This window comes from Centroberyx affinis, unplaced genomic scaffold (genome assembly GCF_046629955.1).
Source record: "Centroberyx affinis isolate AG114_WGS23_722 - 3 ecotype Tasmania unplaced genomic scaffold, CSIRO-AGI_Caff_v1 ptg001306l_1, whole genome shotgun sequence".
NCBI classification, from domain to species: domain Eukaryota; kingdom Metazoa; phylum Chordata; class Actinopteri; order Beryciformes; family Berycidae; genus Centroberyx; species Centroberyx affinis.
In genome coordinates, this window is record NW_027279812.1 from 430813 (window position 1) to 448338 (window position 17526).

At 40.4% G+C, this 17526-nt stretch overlaps 2 protein-coding genes across 3 annotated transcripts in view; both read left to right on the forward strand.

Annotated features, from left to right (window-relative positions):
• Positions 1 to 10259, forward strand: part of mroh1 (maestro heat-like repeat family member 1) — a 33519-nt gene extending 23260 nt beyond the window's left edge. For both annotated transcript variants that reach the window (XM_071525597.1, XM_071525598.1), the window contains 15 exons: positions 390 to 542; positions 1002 to 1058; positions 1389 to 1486; positions 1725 to 1890; positions 2333 to 2502; positions 2654 to 2791; positions 3265 to 3379; positions 3770 to 3916; positions 4204 to 4270; positions 4530 to 4651; positions 5987 to 6136; positions 6291 to 6425; positions 6562 to 6664; positions 7290 to 7355; positions 7497 to 10259. In XM_071525597.1, coding sequence (XP_071381698.1) covers positions 390 to 542; positions 1002 to 1058; positions 1389 to 1486; positions 1725 to 1890; positions 2333 to 2502; positions 2654 to 2791; positions 3265 to 3379; positions 3770 to 3916; positions 4204 to 4270; positions 4530 to 4651; positions 5987 to 6136; positions 6291 to 6425; positions 6562 to 6664; positions 7290 to 7355; positions 7497 to 7573 — 1764 coding nt within the window. In that variant the 3' untranslated portion in view covers positions 7574 to 10259. The remainder of the gene's footprint in view (positions 1 to 389; positions 543 to 1001; positions 1059 to 1388; positions 1487 to 1724; positions 1891 to 2332; positions 2503 to 2653; positions 2792 to 3264; positions 3380 to 3769; positions 3917 to 4203; positions 4271 to 4529; positions 4652 to 5986; positions 6137 to 6290; positions 6426 to 6561; positions 6665 to 7289; positions 7356 to 7496) is intronic.
• A 6156-nt stretch (positions 10260 to 16415) lies between these two features.
• The window catches only part of LOC139649254 (zinc finger protein 407-like), a 106909-nt gene continuing 105798 nt past the window's right edge, over positions 16416 to 17526 (forward strand). The window contains exon 1 of the mRNA XM_071525611.1: positions 16416 to 17088. Coding sequence (XP_071381712.1) covers positions 16416 to 17088 — 673 coding nt within the window. The remainder of the gene's footprint in view (positions 17089 to 17526) is intronic.

Below are 17526 nucleotides of genomic sequence, written 5' to 3' on the forward strand. Positions count from 1 at the left end.
TTATACAACAGAATGCATAAAGACTGTAAGTCTGTGCTCCAACATGCTTCACTTAATGCAAAAATAGCTATAACTGGCTCTAGGTTTTATGGGTTGATTCTACTACTCTGCCTAGCAAAGGATGCAGGATTTGCATATAACTAATTGTTCAAGGCAATAACCTATGCTATGCTACCTATGCTAAGCACCTGACAAAAGAAATCAGTGAACTGGCAAGTAGGCCTAATGTGAAGATTTGACATCTTTTTCAAGATTTTCAAAAGAGGTGGACATGTGTGCATTGTGTGGGTCTGTATCTGTGTCTTTCTGTGTAAATGTATCTGTATGTAAGTTTTTGTCTCTGGCTGTGCTCCTCTGTGTGTAACAGCGTCTTCTTCTGTGTGTGTTAGGTGATGAGTAAGCGTCTGCCCCAGCAGCAGTTGACTACGCTGGTGTTCATGTTGTTTGAAGGACTGGTAGACAGTCAGACCAACTGCTGCAGAGCTTCCTCTGTGATACTCAACACTCTGCTGAAGAACAGAGGAGCTGGACTACAAGAACTGGTAAGGCACGCACACACACACACACACACACACACACACACACACACACACACACACACACACACACACACACACACACACACATTCATGCCTAGAACACATAAGGTGTTCTGAAATGACCACAACAGAGACTGTCAGCCTTAATTTGAGGATATTTCCAGACACATACGATTAACAGGCAAAGGACTGTAAATGACACCCACCCATTAAAGGGCTCTAATGTTACACTGAATAGACACACACATTTATTTTGTACTGGATATCACACATAATGGTTCTCTGTTTGTTTCTTTGTTCCTTTGTGTGTTATGGGGGTGGTTGGGGGGTATCGTGTGTGTGTGTGTGTGTGTGTGTGTGTGTGTGTGTGTGTGTGTGTGTGTGTGTGTGTGTGTGTGTGTGTGTGTGTGTGTGTGTGTGTGTGTGTGTGTGTGTGTGTGTGTGTGTGTGTGTGTGTGTTAGGTCCCAGAGATGCTGGAGGTGCTCCACCTGCGTCTGCAGAACATCACAGAGGAGCAGGTCAGACATGTCATAGACATGAATATAGTAACACTCATGATTGTTATTCATTATTGCATGGTTTTGTTAAATACTCCATTCTGATTGGCCAATGAATGCATTCTGAGGTCTGTTATTTTTAAATGACGTTCCTGTTATTTTTGAATTACAGACTGTTTCTCCGTTTCACATCTAATCATATCACTCCATATCACACTTGATTCACCCTGGGGCTGATTTTGCGATAATGACTGGTTCGCTAAACATTGTGACTTAACTTGATTATTTGTCATTCATTGATTATTCATAATTGTGTCACACTGAAAGAATTAATTTGTCTACCCGTGTTAGGTGAGAGTGGCAGTGGGACAGACGGTTCTAATCTTGGCTACGCAACATCTACAGACTGTCATTAATACACTGGTCAACCAACCTCTCCCATATGACAGGTATACACACAGGACCATGTATAAAATTTTAATATTTAAGTACACGCACACAGTGTCCACAAAATTGTTTCATAAAGTAAATTACTCAATCAATTACTCAATACTCCAAATTGTCAGTTACTATGTTTTGTCTTTGTAGGACAAAGTGTTTCTCACATCTATTAGACCAAAGATAGAGAAGCATAGAGTTTTTTGATAAAATATGCTGCACCATAAAGTTCTCGGTCTCTCCCTCCAGTTGGACCAGTGAGATGTGGATGGCCCTGGGAGCAGACCCCATCATAGCCAAGCAGATCATGGAGATGGTGATGGAGAAGCTGGTCGTCATGGCACCCTACGTAGACAAGAAGGAGTCGATGATGAGGGCTGGAACAACAAAGGTGGCCACCAATCAGCCACTGGCTGTAAGTCACACACACACAGACACATCACTGTCTACGTTTTAGTTCTAGATTTAAGATTATATTCAGACAAACACATCTGCACTGATACAAATAGGAAAGCAATACCGTAAAAAAAAATGCAAATGGTGCAGTTTCTAAAGTGGCAGGTAAAGTGTGAAGTTGGTAAATTCAGGAAGTGCACTTCCTCTATGTAGATGCTGTTATGGAATTGGATATTGGGCCATTTCCTAAAGAGTTACTCAAAAAGAGTTAGCTAGGTCAGCATGGTCCTAAGCAGCTGCTTATTTTTGAGGTCATGTATACCACTCTTCAGCTGGCTCCTGTCCTGGGCAGCAGCAGCTCCATACCAAACAGAAATTAAAGAAGAAGGGATGCTCTCACCCTGTTCCTCCCCAAAGTAGATATTCACAGGTATTTTTGTGTGTGTGTTCTGTCCTTCCAGATGACATGTGGTCTCAAAGAGCTGTTGTTAAACGGTCAGAGTCAGGAGCCAGCAGTCAGTCTGTTTCCTCAGCTCTTCTCCTGTCTCACGATCAGACTGGGAGCCAGTGTCGGGGTCTTGGCGCCAAAGGACAGCAACACTAAACACACTATCTCTGTCCATGTAGCAGGGTGGGTATCTTTCTCTCTTAATGTCTAGTAACATGTGGGTGAGGTATCTAGTTTCATTGTCTCTATTAAGGTAAAAGTGGAGTCTAATTACAGGTGCATCTATGTGGGCTAATGACTTGGCCTAATCCTTTGTTTTTCCTGTGTGTCCCAGGGTAGCAGCTGACGCGTTGCATATCTTGTTAGCACGGGCCCAGTTAGATGAGGTGGTGAAAAAACTGGAGCAGGATAACGCCTGGGATGCCATGAAGGAACAAAATACTCACACCACTGGTGTTACACTACTGGCCAGGTACACACATACTCAACTGATCAGGATCAGCTTGAGCCCCTCAGGATTTCAGCATGACCTTTCATTACTATTATTAATCGATTCTTCATTTAAACACACCAACTTGATTACATTAACGCAAATTTTTAGCTCTTACATTTGTCAGAGGTACAAAAACACTACAATCCAGTATAATTAGCCTTTGATAAGGTTGCATGTAAGGAGCTTTAACGCTAAAGTGTACAAAATATCGCAAACACCTGCCTTAGAGTTGCACTTGCTTTGCACAAGTCCTATTTCAGGTGTCTCAAGGCTTAAAAAATCCGTCCTCTCTTCTATCTTTATCTGTCTCTCATAATTGAAGTGGATTTAATTAGTGAAATTAATATTCACCTTGTCAATGTGTTTCGTGCAAGAACCAACTGTTTCTAATAATTAATCCACTCAGTATAAAAAGTGTGTGTGACTCTGGGTATGTTTGTTTTCTCCTACAGAGCGATGGCTAAGCATGCTGGTCCCAGGTTGCCCTCCATTGTAGAGTGCATGTGTCCCTGTTTGAACAACATCTATGAATGCCAGAGAATCACCGTCACCGCTTTCTTCTCTGAGGTGATACTCACACACACAAGCACGCACCATGAAATACTTTCTATTTTACTTTTTTCTGTCTTAGAAAGTCATAGATTGGGGGCCCAGTGTTTCATTGATTGCTCTGACTTTTTGTGAATTGAACACAAATGTGTCAGGAAACATTTTCTATGCAGAGGAGACAGTGTTATCACTCACAGTCAAGAAAATTGGTGATTTCTTTCTGCTGGACATGGACACTCCAATTTTTCTAATGCATCAGTGGTGTGTTTGTTTTATTTGATGGATGTATGTGTGTGTGTGGATCTAGCTACGACTACAGTATGTGGTGACAGGGTTGGCTGCAGATGGATGGACACTGAATAACATGACGTGTTTCGTCTCTTTCTCTCTCTCACTCACTGTATCTAGCTCTTAAACCACCATGTGGTAACAGAGTTGATGTTGATGGATGTGCTAATGAACAACATGATGGAGAGGATATCAGATCCCTGCTGCACCGTCCGCATGTTGGCTGTGCGGGGGCTGGGCAACATAGCTGTGGGATCACCTGAAAAGGTACTACACACACACACACACACAGACACACACACACACACAGACACAGGCCGACATAGACACACACTCTACTATGCACATTAGCTGTTAGAGCATTGACATATTGATGTGGGATCCCATGACAAGGTACTACTACTACTATTCCTAGAATATGTGTCATGTGATTGAATGAGTTTCCTTTTCATTCCAATGCCCAATCCCTCCCTCCCTCTCTCAATCTTCCTTTCCTCTCTCCCTTTTCCCCTTTGTCTTTCCCTCTTTCTCTCCCCCCTCCCTTCCCCCACCAGGTGAATAAGTACGCTAAGGAGCTGCTGGCAGCCATGAGTTCAGGCATGGAGGAGAAGGACGATCCAGGTAAGGTCAAACTCACTGAGTTGGAAGTTATAGTCATTAGTCGTCTGACTCACTGGATTTATTATAGCGATTTCTACTTCCTTTTTTGAGCTGGCAAACAGTCTTCTCCTTTTGGTTTTTCACATCCCTTGACAACACACACAGCTTCATTTTCACTTGACAAAGGCCTCAGCCAGATTTTTCTCTTGTGCTTGTACAGTGCTGTGCTTGGTGCAGTGTCCGAGATAAAATGTCCTCTACTTTATCTCTCTCCCTGCAGGTAAACTGATCACCCTTGAGGCCATGTCAGGTCTGTCTAAAGTTCTCCTCTACCTGGACAAGAAGAACGTCCATTTGCTAGTGGTCTATATCTTCATGAAGATCAAACCATTCCTGGAGAGCGTATGTTTTAATTTTATTCTTTCTTACTGGGTGCAGTCTCAAACCAATATTTGAGGAAGTGGCTAGGTATTTGAAAATAAGTAATATCATGATATATATCAGGGCTATTCAATTACAAATTCAGTTGGGCCAGATTTTAAAACCAGGAAATGTAGATGGGCCAGACATTTTCAGCAGCCTATTTAAAACCTTTTTTTAGCTTTTGGTAATGACAAATTTTAAACAAATGCAAATGAATGTAGTAAAAAATAGCAATGATTATTGTTGGTCTGTGCATGACCGCACCAGGGTAATATGGCTCCGATCGTAAGATGCAATCAAACTCTGCACTTTAGCGTCCCTCTCCTGTGATCCCTCAGGAAAGTTTGGTGTTTCTCAATGTGGTGCCTCCGAATATTATATTCTTTAACTACTGCAACGCACTCATTGCAAATGAAACACATTGGTTTGGCATTTGGAGATGGCGGTAAAGTATTATGAGTAAGTATTTGCCAGTCCAGGCAGGGTTAAACCGACGGTTTTCATTGTCAATTCTACGTTTCAGGGTTGACAGAGACATATTTTCAGAAAAAGTGGGGATCGTCTTATATTCGAGGACTAGACAAACGTGTTCACAACATCAGATATTCTTTTTGAGTGGATAAAGTACCGGTGTAAAACCGACTCCTACCCGGAGTGTTGCATTATGGGTTGTTTGTAGCCTTAATGTTGCTAGGCTAGCGAGTGTCTTTAAGTCTGTTTATAGTGAGTCTGTTTATAGTGAGTCTGTTAGAGTCAGTCAGCCCCAAAAGTATTTTGTTAGTCCAGTTTAACCTGCAGGAGTTTCTGAAGGCTCGTGTAACGTGTTTTTCTGCCTCGGAGGAAATAAATTCATGAAGACTGAAAACGAGTCCAAACTTTTATAAAATAATATTACAATTAAAATATTAAAATTGCTATTAAAATAGCCTATAAGCTCACTGGGCCACTCGGAGGTTGGTTCTGGGCCGGATGTGGCCTGCGGGCCGCCAATTGAATAGGTCTGATATATATTATGATACGTTATATCAAAATATCTGTATGATATTAGAGTTTTCATTTACGATACTTGAGTTTGTTAGTGATTATGTCAATGTTGACCATTAACGCAGCATACAGTATTTAGTACAGTATTTAGCATCTTGTAAGCTCATGTGAGCTGGATATGATGATGCATGGCACCTCAATAAAAGTCAGGCAGTCTCCTGTAGGCCTATTCAAGCTTGTGATAAAACTGAATTTGTGTTTCAATCCCTCACACACACACACACACACATTAACACTAATGGTGCCTTCTGGTGCCCCCTGCTGGTCCAGGAGAACGATGAGATCCGCTCTGCATCCATCCTCCTGCTAGGGAATCTGTCCAAGTTCGGCTCAGGAGAGCCAGTGTTTAAAGACCAGATCCACAATGTTCTGGTCAGCCTGCTGTTACACCTGGTGGACCCTAACCCAGAGGTGGTCAAGGTAGGACACACGCACGCACGCACGCACAGTGTTTCAAAACACCTTTTTTCTTTGTGTGGATGAATCTGAGATCTACAGAGCAAACAGTTGTCTCCTGTGATACAAATACAGATTGTGTCTTTGTGTGTTTGTGTTTGTGTGTGCGTGTGTCTAGGCCTGTAAGTATGCGATGCGTGTGTGTGCTCCTGTGGTTGGTTCAGACCAGATCACGACCATGTTCCAGAACCACCTGCATGATGACAAGAGCTTGCACTATGGAGAGTTCATCAATGACCTCACCAAGTACCTGGTGAGACTCTCACTCACACACGCCCATGCACACACACACACACACAAATGTCATCAGGTGGTTTCTTTGTCGAACTACTTAAGAGATTCTATGAGACTATTCTTGCCTCATGCATGTTTTTATGTGTGTTTCATAGATCCAGGACTTTCCTGGCATGCTGAACTTCTACCACATCTCAGTAATCCAGTTCTTCAAGAGCAACTGGCCTGAGGTCAGAGCAGGAGCTGCCATGTTTATAGGTATGATGTCTACTACATCCATTAACCTAGCTCCATACATTCTAAAGTCAGAGTTAGAGCTTCCATGTTCACATATGCGTTTAAAGCATAACACAGTATAATTTTCAACAGCTGCTCATACGAGTAAAAATGTTAGGTAGTATATTTAATCCTGTATGATTGCACAGTTCGCCAATATTGAAGAGTTAAACTTAATTTCATTCTCTCTCAGTGCCTTCTAGTGTGAATATGTGAATAAGAACACAGTATGACTGAAAACAGTCTCATGTTGATTTAGAGACTATCTGCTGCTATGAGAGGTTTATACTGCACTGATACACAGGGACCGACAGAAAAAACTGGCAGTCAATAGGTTGATTTAAGATTCAACATTTCTTTCACAAAATCATTGGCACTAATCTTGATTGATTGTGTTCACAATATTTAGCAATGCAATATTGATTATCATTTTAGCCACAATCGTGCAGGCCTATTAAAAGGCACTGGTCACATATAGAGTATGCAAAATGAAACTTGGTTCACATTACAATTCATCTCCCACATGTCCCTTCTCCTGACTGATGGACAGTTTAGAAACGATGTGTTCCTAAGATACGACCTGATCATTATGTGTGTGTCTCATCAGGGTTTCTGCTGGGGAATCTTCCAGAAGAGCTGCTCTCCCACCTCAACATGGGCACCGTCACTAAAGGTAAGACTGACTCCTGCACAGCCTTCATTCAGAAAATTAGAGATCATACTTTCATAGTGTCTACTGGTTGTGACTGTGTGTGTGTGTGTGTGTGTGTGTGTGTGTGTGTGTGTGTGTGTATGTGTGTGTGTTCATCCTCAGGTCTAGTGATGCTGCTCCAAGATCCAGATCCTGTGGTGAGAGGGAAGGCGGCCGAGGCCATGGGACGCTTCCACTGACACACACATACACACACACACACACACACACACACACACACACATACAGTAAATGTACATACAAACATCAGTCTGTCCTCTGAATTCATTCACTAGTGGCAGGCCACCACTTACCAAAATTAAATAAAGAATATTAATTATTTAGCTCCTAAAATACAAACAAGTTCAGGGCTCAATATTTAGAATTGCAAGATAAAGTATCCAAATAACAACAGTTGTGTTGCTGGAGCCTGCATTAAAACCAAAACTGGGACCTAAATAGGAACAGGTGTGGAGGAAAAGCCCAAATTGCCCCAGTCACCACTGTTAGAAAAATTATATTAGAAACACTCTAAATACACAGACACACAGACACACACACACACACACACATGCACACGCACACACACACACACACACACACTTAGCCATTTACAGCTGTGGTTAGCTTCTTTCGATATTTTTACTGTTCTAAAAAAATGACTATGGTACTTGAAAGTGAATGTTAACTCTCAACCATGTTCCAGTGACCAAAGACTGTGTTGCTCTGTACAGGAAGACCTTCTCTGTAGCATGTACCAGAGACATATGTCCCATGAGTTCTGTCAATATGACAACACCAGAGACATACTATAAACTGAGCTCTGTCAATGAAATATAGTAAGCATCAAAAGGTTTCTTATCCAAAGGTTAAAAAATTAATGTAAACTAATTTACATTAAAACTTAATATAAGTAAATAAGTACATTTTTTCTGAACACAATATAGTTTCAGTACATATATTGTTTGTTATGTGCAAGTAAATAGAATCTACATCTAATGTACATCTAAAACATAGGTAAATAAGCTGTCTCTGTGACAGAACTATCCTACATGGCTCTGGCTGGTAGCATAAGTGTGTGTGTGTAGTCATACCAGCATTTAGTGGTGCTGTTAGCGGATGTTACTCTTAGTTTTAGTTTGAGAAGCTCAGTTTTAGAGATAGTTTCAGTGAAGTGGGCATGATTTTAATGTTCTGAGACCTCCCTCTGATCCACCCGGTATCCCTCTTAATACAAATCAACACTGAGCTCGGGCCCCACCCTCCATGAAGAGTTTTTATCAAACAATGGATTTTCAGATCAGTTCGTCTTGCGGTCCCACCTGGAACAAGTCTCTGAAAATTTAATGTGAAGTCTGTATTAGAAGTGAATGATAAAAATGCTAAATGCACAGGATCTACAGTGGAGGCTGGACTTGAACACGCTTTAGGATTTGTGGTTATGGGGAAAAACAGGATGGTAGCTGTCTCAATGCTGTGTCTAGTGGTGTAGTCACTACAAACAGCCTACAGATCAGCTACTTTGTCAAAGCAGTCAGCAATAACCAGCCAGTAACTAGCTCAGTAGCCAGTCAGTAACTTTTGTAAGCAACTCTGTAACTATTTGCATAAAACTAGTAGTCCTCCTGTAGGAGCTCCAGCCAACACGTAAACTGGCTTGTTCAGACCAGAGTTTGTGGAAGAGAAAGTTTGGCCATCTAAATCTTTCAACTGCTGACATGTTAGTGCCAAAACTCACCTCCATTTCTAAGCCACAGTAAAGCTGTAGGTTTCTGCCACCAGTACAACTTGAATGGATAGAATGGACCCTTCCTGGAGATCTTTTCGGTAGTGTATAATCAAGTTTGGATGTTTAACATAACTGCCACAGGAGTTTTCAGCCATGTTTCAAATGAACACTAATTCTCACAAGAACATTACCAAAAGTTCTGTGGCAGCCATCATAAATGAACCTGTTTATTCGAGTTTTCCATTGACACCGCGATACCTAAGAAATTCATAATTCTGAAAGGAATGAAGATCACATTGTGTTGCACTTTTTAGCGTCCTAACTTTTTTTTGTTCTGCAGCAAAGCTAGCCAGGGTGAAACGAGGCCAAACTTCCTCTCATAGCTCTTAACCAACCCAGGATTCTGAACCAGCCAGTTCCAGCCAATCAGACCATTGCTTCCCAGTGTTGCTAGGTAGAACAGACAGGTGTATACATGGCGGTAACACAACCAGTGCCAAATGCTCATTAATACATATTGTAACAACATTATAAAGATGCTGTTAATTTTCAATGATTTTCTCTCTCTCTTAATGCACTTAATGTTTCCATGTCATTTTTACATTTAATGGTTGAGTAGGTCCAGAGAGGGTTAGGATACAGTTGCGTGTTTGCAGGTCTCTTATTATGTAAATGTATGTCTGTGTGTTGCATTATATGTGAGGATGTACAATATGTAACTTTATTTTAATGTCCCCAAATGAATTCAACCAAATGCCAACACGGAGGGATGCAAAATGGCCACAGTTAGCTTTTGAATTCATTTGGGGGTTAAAAAATGTCCACCACAGAATGGTCACATATGGTAGCTGTGACATCAGGCGAAAGCAATAGATTGTGTTTGCAAGTATATAATTTTGTGTGCCTGTATCTGCAGTATGTATGTACGTATTTCTGTTGCACTATCAAACGCTTTAGTTGCTGGTCGCTGCTGAAAGACTTAACAGAAACCTGGGCAAACTAGGAGCTGAACCCATTTTGTAATATTTGACAAAACATTGATAACTTCATTTATCTCGTCTTCCATGTGTTGTGTCCACTTGTTAGGTTGTTTTTGTCTGGTAAGATAAATCAAGTGAACTTCTGTAAGTTCAAATAATTAAAAAATATGAACTTTTTCCGTTGTGAGGATCACTGGATTTATCATTCATTACAAGTGGTGTGTCAGCATTTAACTGTTAAGTGCTGCTGTTTAAGTGTCTGGCAAGATGAATCCAGCACAACTCAGTTCAAATATTCAAACCCATATTCTGAACTGGGTCTCTGTCCGGGGTACTGAGGGTATGGTGATTTTTAGAGTCCATATTCACAAAATGTGTTAATGTACAGGTACTGATCAAAACTCAGTTTTGCATTTGACAATGACAGTTCCCCTAAATGGATACCATGACATTTTGAATCATGTTATTTTTCTTCTCCAGACGCTAATCACAATGTGGGGAACTTGTTTGTTAGATGCTGCTGGTGGTGACTATTCACTTCAGTGTTAACAGTGCTAGCTTGCAGTGTAGAGTGTAGCTGCGGGGCAAAACTTCCCCCACAATGTGACAAGTGCTTGGTGAAGAAGAATAGCGAGACATCATGATGTCAAGGTGTCACTCTAATATAAAAAAAGAAGACCAGATCACTGTTCCTGGATCAGTATTTGTGCTTTCAAATGTTCTGTAAACATGGACCCATTGCTTTAGGCACTTTCTAACACTATGGCTTGGTTTGGGCTAAATGTTAAATAATAATTAACTGTTTTCTGTTCATCTAGTGTATTTTAAAAGCTGTTATTAACTTTATACCATTGATATGATTTTTCATGTCACCTACCTGTTTTTTAACATATTGAACGTTGTATGTCATAGGCCTGTGTCTGTATGTTTGTATGATATATGTATGTATGTACGGTTATTTCAAATGGTTCAATGTGTGAATGTATGAATGTATGCATGCCATTTTTCATGTCAAACCGGACCAGAACAGAGTGCTGATGATGGCAATCATTAATGTATTTTAAAATGAACAAATAAACAGATCCATTAAAACGTAACTGGTGTGATTTCTTTTGTAATAACTGTTATTTGTTGTTGCTGGATTCTATCCTGAAAGGTCCTCACATATTTTAGACATTTATATAATTGTGTATTAAGATATTGGGCACTTAGGCAGATAGTATTGTATTTCCACTCTATAAATAATATACAAGTTGTTAAGACTACTTATTTTCTGTTTTAAATGGTGTTGTGTCCAAGTTTCCCAGTGGGAACCTCACATAACATGATGGTCTGGTGTCAAATCTCATTTGAGTTCAAAACCCACTGAATGGAAACCCACAGAGCTCAGCAGATTTCTGAAGAGTTGAATTTTACAAGGCTTCATGCAGTGTGATCCGGCAAGTGGTAGATTCTTCATTTTCTCCTCTAGGTTGGTTATGAGAACCCTCTCATGACAATATGCAGTAATTGAGTTTTTCTTGTGAAATTCTGTTGAAGTGTCTATATAAATTACATCCACCTCAACTAGTTTAGAACATCTTGTAATGTTAAGAAAAAACGTCACAGTGCACGTTGTTGTATTAGTAATAATTACTAATTATTTTCTGCATCTAAAGTAAATATTGAAATATTTGATCCATTTGTACATTTGTGAGTCTGCACTGTGGAAGTGGTAATAATGTAAATATTCTCTTATAATACAAAACAAACAACACAACAACAAACGATAGTAATCTTGCAATAAAATTGAAGACGTACAATAAGGTCACTCTAAATTCACTAGAGTAGGCTACCACAGACACAATTGTCCCTATAGGAAAATTATAGTGATTTTTCATTAGGGCTAAGAGGAAAGGCTGAAGAGAGAGAGGGAGAGTCAGTCAGTGTCCACCAAAGCCAACCTCCCCTCTCTTAGCTAAAAGACATCCAATGGGAAAAAATGAATGATGAATCCTAATGAAAAATGGGAGATGAGGGGGGGCGGTGGGCTCTGTTTCCAGCCATCCATGTCATATAATTTTGACTGTGATGAATTAAAGAAAATTATTGCAAAAGTAAACTGTGTACTCGTTGCAGGAGGTATCATTTATCACCTCCTGACCTGTCAGACTACTTAATCAATTAAAGCCTATGCATTAATCCATCTTCAGTCTGTGGTAAAGCCAACATTGGATGTCAAATGGAAGTGGTGATTCATCACGTGCTGACCATTTGAGAGAAAATTACACAGAAGTATCGGTGTGTCTTCCATGTCGGCCACACTGCTTGAAGCTGCTCATAAAAAAAAACACAAACTGCCAAAAATTCTTCTCCGGGACATGACACTAACTTTTCAGGAAAGACTCTGAACACATTATCTGAGGATCAGTGATGTGGCGGTAAATTTACTACTGAGCCCATTTAGTTGATGACCCATTTAGTCACCACATTTATTGTATAGGCTATACTGTATATATTTTCAGGAATTATTCTTCTTTCTTTCTTCTTTGTCTCTGACGTTTGATATTTAAATTCTATTTGTAATGCTTGATTGCTGCTTGTTTGTCTGTCTAAATGCTTGTATATTGCACTGCACCAACCTCACCAAGTCAAATTCCTAGTAAGTGAAAATGTACCTGGCAAAAATAAATCTGATTCTGATTCTGAATAAAAAGATTGGTAAAGTGTGACCTCTAATTGCCGATCATCATCAGGCAAACAACCACCAATATAAACATAAAATCTATTATTTTGTCATAAAACAGTTAAATCAGTTCATTATTTTTTCCTTAAAAGACCCTATCCTTGTGTAACATTTATCAGTTTGATCCTACTTATTATGATGTATACAATGAATTTCATGCCATTTCATGATATTATATCAGCCTAAAAAGGTGGGTTAACTCTATTCCTGCAATAGAAAGGTGGATAAACTGAGGTTGGGTGGGTTTACCCTCCACTGCATCCCAGCCGAAGGATACTTCTCATGCATCTGATACAGCACAGTTAATTCAAAAAGCCTCTGGCAGAAAATGGGAAGAATAACAAAGAAACCACAACTACTGTTATTAGAACTGAATTCAACACTGCCTGCCTAGATGCATAAGGAAAACTCCCAAGAGAAACAGGCCATTCATTAATTCAAAATACATTAAAAAGACGGAATTTAATCTATTTTATTTTCCTTACTTATACTACCCTCAAACAATACCAAAACCAACTTTTACCCCCACAATAAGACAAAATCATTCCAGATACGGTCAATAATTAATCTACAAATGTGTAATGTAAAAGTGGAATAGCTTTGAGAGACTGGCTGTCAGGATAGTGTTTATATGTGATGTTAAAGCACACTTCTTTGACTTTATTGACAGGTAGGTTACATGTTGGACAACATTCAACCTGGGTCAGCCCGCCAATCACAAAACCTAACAAAGTTGTGCTGCATACAAATCATATGGGAAAGATGCACTTTCCCACTGAACATACTGTTGATCTCAGCTTCTAGCTAGTAAATAGGTAAATACTGCTAGAAAATACCATTCACCTTAGCTTTCAGCTAGTTGGCAATGGACCCTGATTTCTCTGACTTCCTGAATTATGACTTTACAGGAAACACCTGCAGTAAAGTGTAGCCATTAATTTAAAATAAAATGGACAAAATGAACGTTTTTCATCGCACACATAATGTGGGGGTAATAACTCTTAAATGACCATGGCATTACACTACTACGTGCTGGATTTGTGGTTGACAATGCAATGTTTGTTTTGCTGTAAAACGTGACACACTTCCAAGCTGTTGCTTTTAACTGTCAAGGCGTTCTGTCGGTTTTTCCCATGGAACATGAATGTAGCACCGGAACAAAATCAGCTGATGTAGAAAAAAACAGAAGTTGCAGGGAACCTGGCTCTGGCTGGGCCGCCCTCTGGTGACGCATGGCCCATGCTACGGTACGCCATTTGTGACCAGGAGCAAAAAGCGCGGACGGTGATTATATCGCTATATTACAGGTACGGCATTGTATATCATCTTTAAATTCAATAATTATAACCCGTGTTACGTTTACCGAAACATTAGACGCTCTCTGATTCTTTTACAGCCACTGTTTCGTTTGTATTGAGTGCTGTTTCAAAGGTCGATGTTAGCCTCCTTTTTGGGCCTCAGTGCTGCCGTCGTTTTCCAAGACTTGAACCCGCACACGGCCCGCCTTTGCTACTTTGTGATTGGATAACGGAGCCAATATCGCAATTTCATTGGAGGCGGTGTACGTAACTCAAAATACAGTCGAGGTACATGTTGCTAGGTAGCTTGTTAGCCACATTAGCCAACAACAAGCGAAACAACTTAAGCTAACTTAGTGTCCGCTGCTGTCAAGTCATTATTCACAGTGAAACACTTTTTCCTCACAGTTCATCAACAATGGAAGTCGCAGGATAGGAACGATGAATTGAATTTGGAGTCATGCAGTCCAAAATCGCTAGTTTCTACTTTGGAAATCTTGCTAAAACACAGGCTATTTACCTACCTAGCTAGGTAGCTAATGTACTATTGTGGGAAGGCTGTCTCAGTGGCGGCAGAGTTGCACCACTGCCACTGCATTCACAGACCAGCTATGGAGGCAGCTGTACCATGGAAGTATCATCATATCTGTCCCCGGCCCCTGATAGTTTCCGTTCTCCATTCGGTGAAGAGAACATACTGCCGAACTCCATTGAAAATCAGGAATTTACATTTCCGTTGCTTTTCGGCAAACATACACACACCATATAACATAAGTTAAGATACTTTACTAATCGTTAGGAACCAGTCTTTATTTCGGCGTACATCTAGTACAACAAGCAGCACTTATTTCAATAAAAATCCAACTTCTATTTGTTTTTCGCCTGTTACTCCTGTAGTTGTCCTCCACAAAATGCACAGTGGAGGGCGACAGTGAGCAGATGGACCAAATTGTAAAAGTTGAGCTTTTATTGAAGTAGTGCTCCTTGGTGGGTAACTTATACCGAATTTACTCGAAGCCCCCGATGATTCGGGTACTACCGTTAGTCATGTTCTACCGGGGTTGCCAAAATGCAAATCTCATTAGTCTAAATTGCCGGATTTTGAATGACGATCTGCCCATATAAGACAACAGGCTGGACAGCATTCTACAGCTATTATTGCAACTTAGCATTTGCAACATTTCAGTCCATGAGAGTAGGCCTACTGCACTGTAGAAGACACAGTGTGATTGTTGTGCAGTGCAACGAATGAGCAATGGAAATGGAATATTCAATAAAGTTAGAACATAGTGGAAACTCTCTTCACATTTCCAAACACAAGAGCCACATACGTATAAACGACTGGATTCAATGAAGATCATCCCACCACAGGGAGGTCTGTTTGCCTGGTCATCTAGTGTCTTTTCTTTAGTGTTGTAGCCATAGGTCTAATTAAAAAAAGAAGAAGATGTACTTAAAGACTAGCAGATGAGTTGGAGAAGGATTTTTAAGCTTTGAGACAACTGAGATGTGGATTGTGCAAAAGGGGCTGCAACTCTATGTAATATTTTGTAGGTCTACATTCATTGTATATGGCTATGCAGTAAGCTCAGTAATATGACCTAGGATCTAAAATGTTTGAGGGTTACCATAAAATAAATACTATTTTTGTGAAAGGTAATCAAGGTTCCACTAAACATCTAGCCACAATATTAATATAAACCTCCTGAAAATATTGCATAAACTCATACTCCAACAACTGTGTGGTACTTTCACAGTTCGTCATATGTGAAATTCAGGCACACATTTAAACTGTCCTTACCATTTCATATTTCCTATATGCACTTCTCAGTAATGTCAGACTATTTAACTGGAGGACCAATTTTTTTTGTAAAAATCTAGGCAGCTCCACTGAGCTGTCTGTAAGGGCATTTGGTAAGGAGGCTTAAACAAAGCAATGACATATGTTCCAATAAATGAACAAGCCAACTAGGTTTATCTCATTTGATAAGCAGCTCCTGCTAATATCTTTAACCAAGCATCTTGTCTTTTTAAATAACAATTTGTCTCTGAAAGCACTAGATGGCGACATAGACCTATGTTTGGTCAGCCAGTCTTGATGAAAGATTGAGCACTTATACAATGGGCATTGGTTAATTAAAAATATGTGGCTTTGTTTATGGGATTTTCTTTCACTCAGTTTGTTTCAAGCAATTTGAGTGCACAAAACTTAACTTTCATATTGTTTTTTTCCAGGAGTTTGATGAAAGCTTTGATGACAGCGATCAGCTTCTCTTGATTACAGCAGGATATGATATGGATACAATATTGATGTCCGGGAAGGAGGTTGTTGAGGACAAGGCGCCTGAAAATGACACAGGAGGGAAGGTGCAGACAGACAGCGAGGAAATGGATATTACTGAAACTGCCTCACCCACCAAGACTGCTGAGCCCGATGCAGCAGATGAGGAGCTGGCTAAGAGGCCGTGGTCAGACTACACACCTGAAGATGGGGATGACCTCTGCACTACATGTGGCTTTCTAGCCAAATGCCCAAGAGCACTGAAGATTCACACCGCAAGAAAACACGGGAGGAAATACAGAAAGAACGCTAAGTTGACAGCAAAGCCAGAGGGAGAGGGTGAAAATGTCTCTGATGTGGCCCCGGCTGAAATCCCACAGGAGGTGGGCCCGGAGGGAGAAAATGCTAGTGAGGTTAATCAAAACCAGGAGTCAGAACCAGGGGCTGTTTTCGATGAGGTGAGATCAGTAACCAAAGATCATGGGATATATACGAAGGGTTCTACTAAGAAGGAGAGGACAATCGCCAAAGGGCAGGCAGCTCAGGAAGAGGGGGTCCCCACCCAAGAGAGAAGAGTAAGCAAACGAACCCCAAAACCCAAGATGATTTATTCCTGCAACTACTGTGAACAAGAGTTTAGGGACAAGCTCCTACTAGAGGTCCATATCAAGAGACACCACACCAAAGAGGCCCCATGCACGTGTGAGTATTTGTGGAGCCTCTGTTCAGTTAAAGTGGAAATCTACCCTCAAACAGAATTAATGTTATTCCAGTGATCTTGGACAGTTTGGTCTAGATTTATGAATATGAACAAGTCTCCTCAGAGCTAGAAAGACGTGAAGTAAGACTCATGAGGATGTCAGTAAGGGTCAAATCTTAGAGTTGCTCTAGTTAATTGGAGACTGAATTTGTGGACTCATCACAGTACCCAGATTAATTTGGTGTGGACATGGACACATTTTCTAGGAAAAACACGTGATGGCAGTATGATGAAATAAAGATTATTTGGCTGTAAAACAGCCAAAAACATTCCACACTGCACAATTCAATCCCAAAAGAGCAATTCATTGTCAGTGGAGCAGCTCCAGATTTGGCCTGTTGATAATATCATAGATGAGTGTTTTAGCTTTCTACTTTATA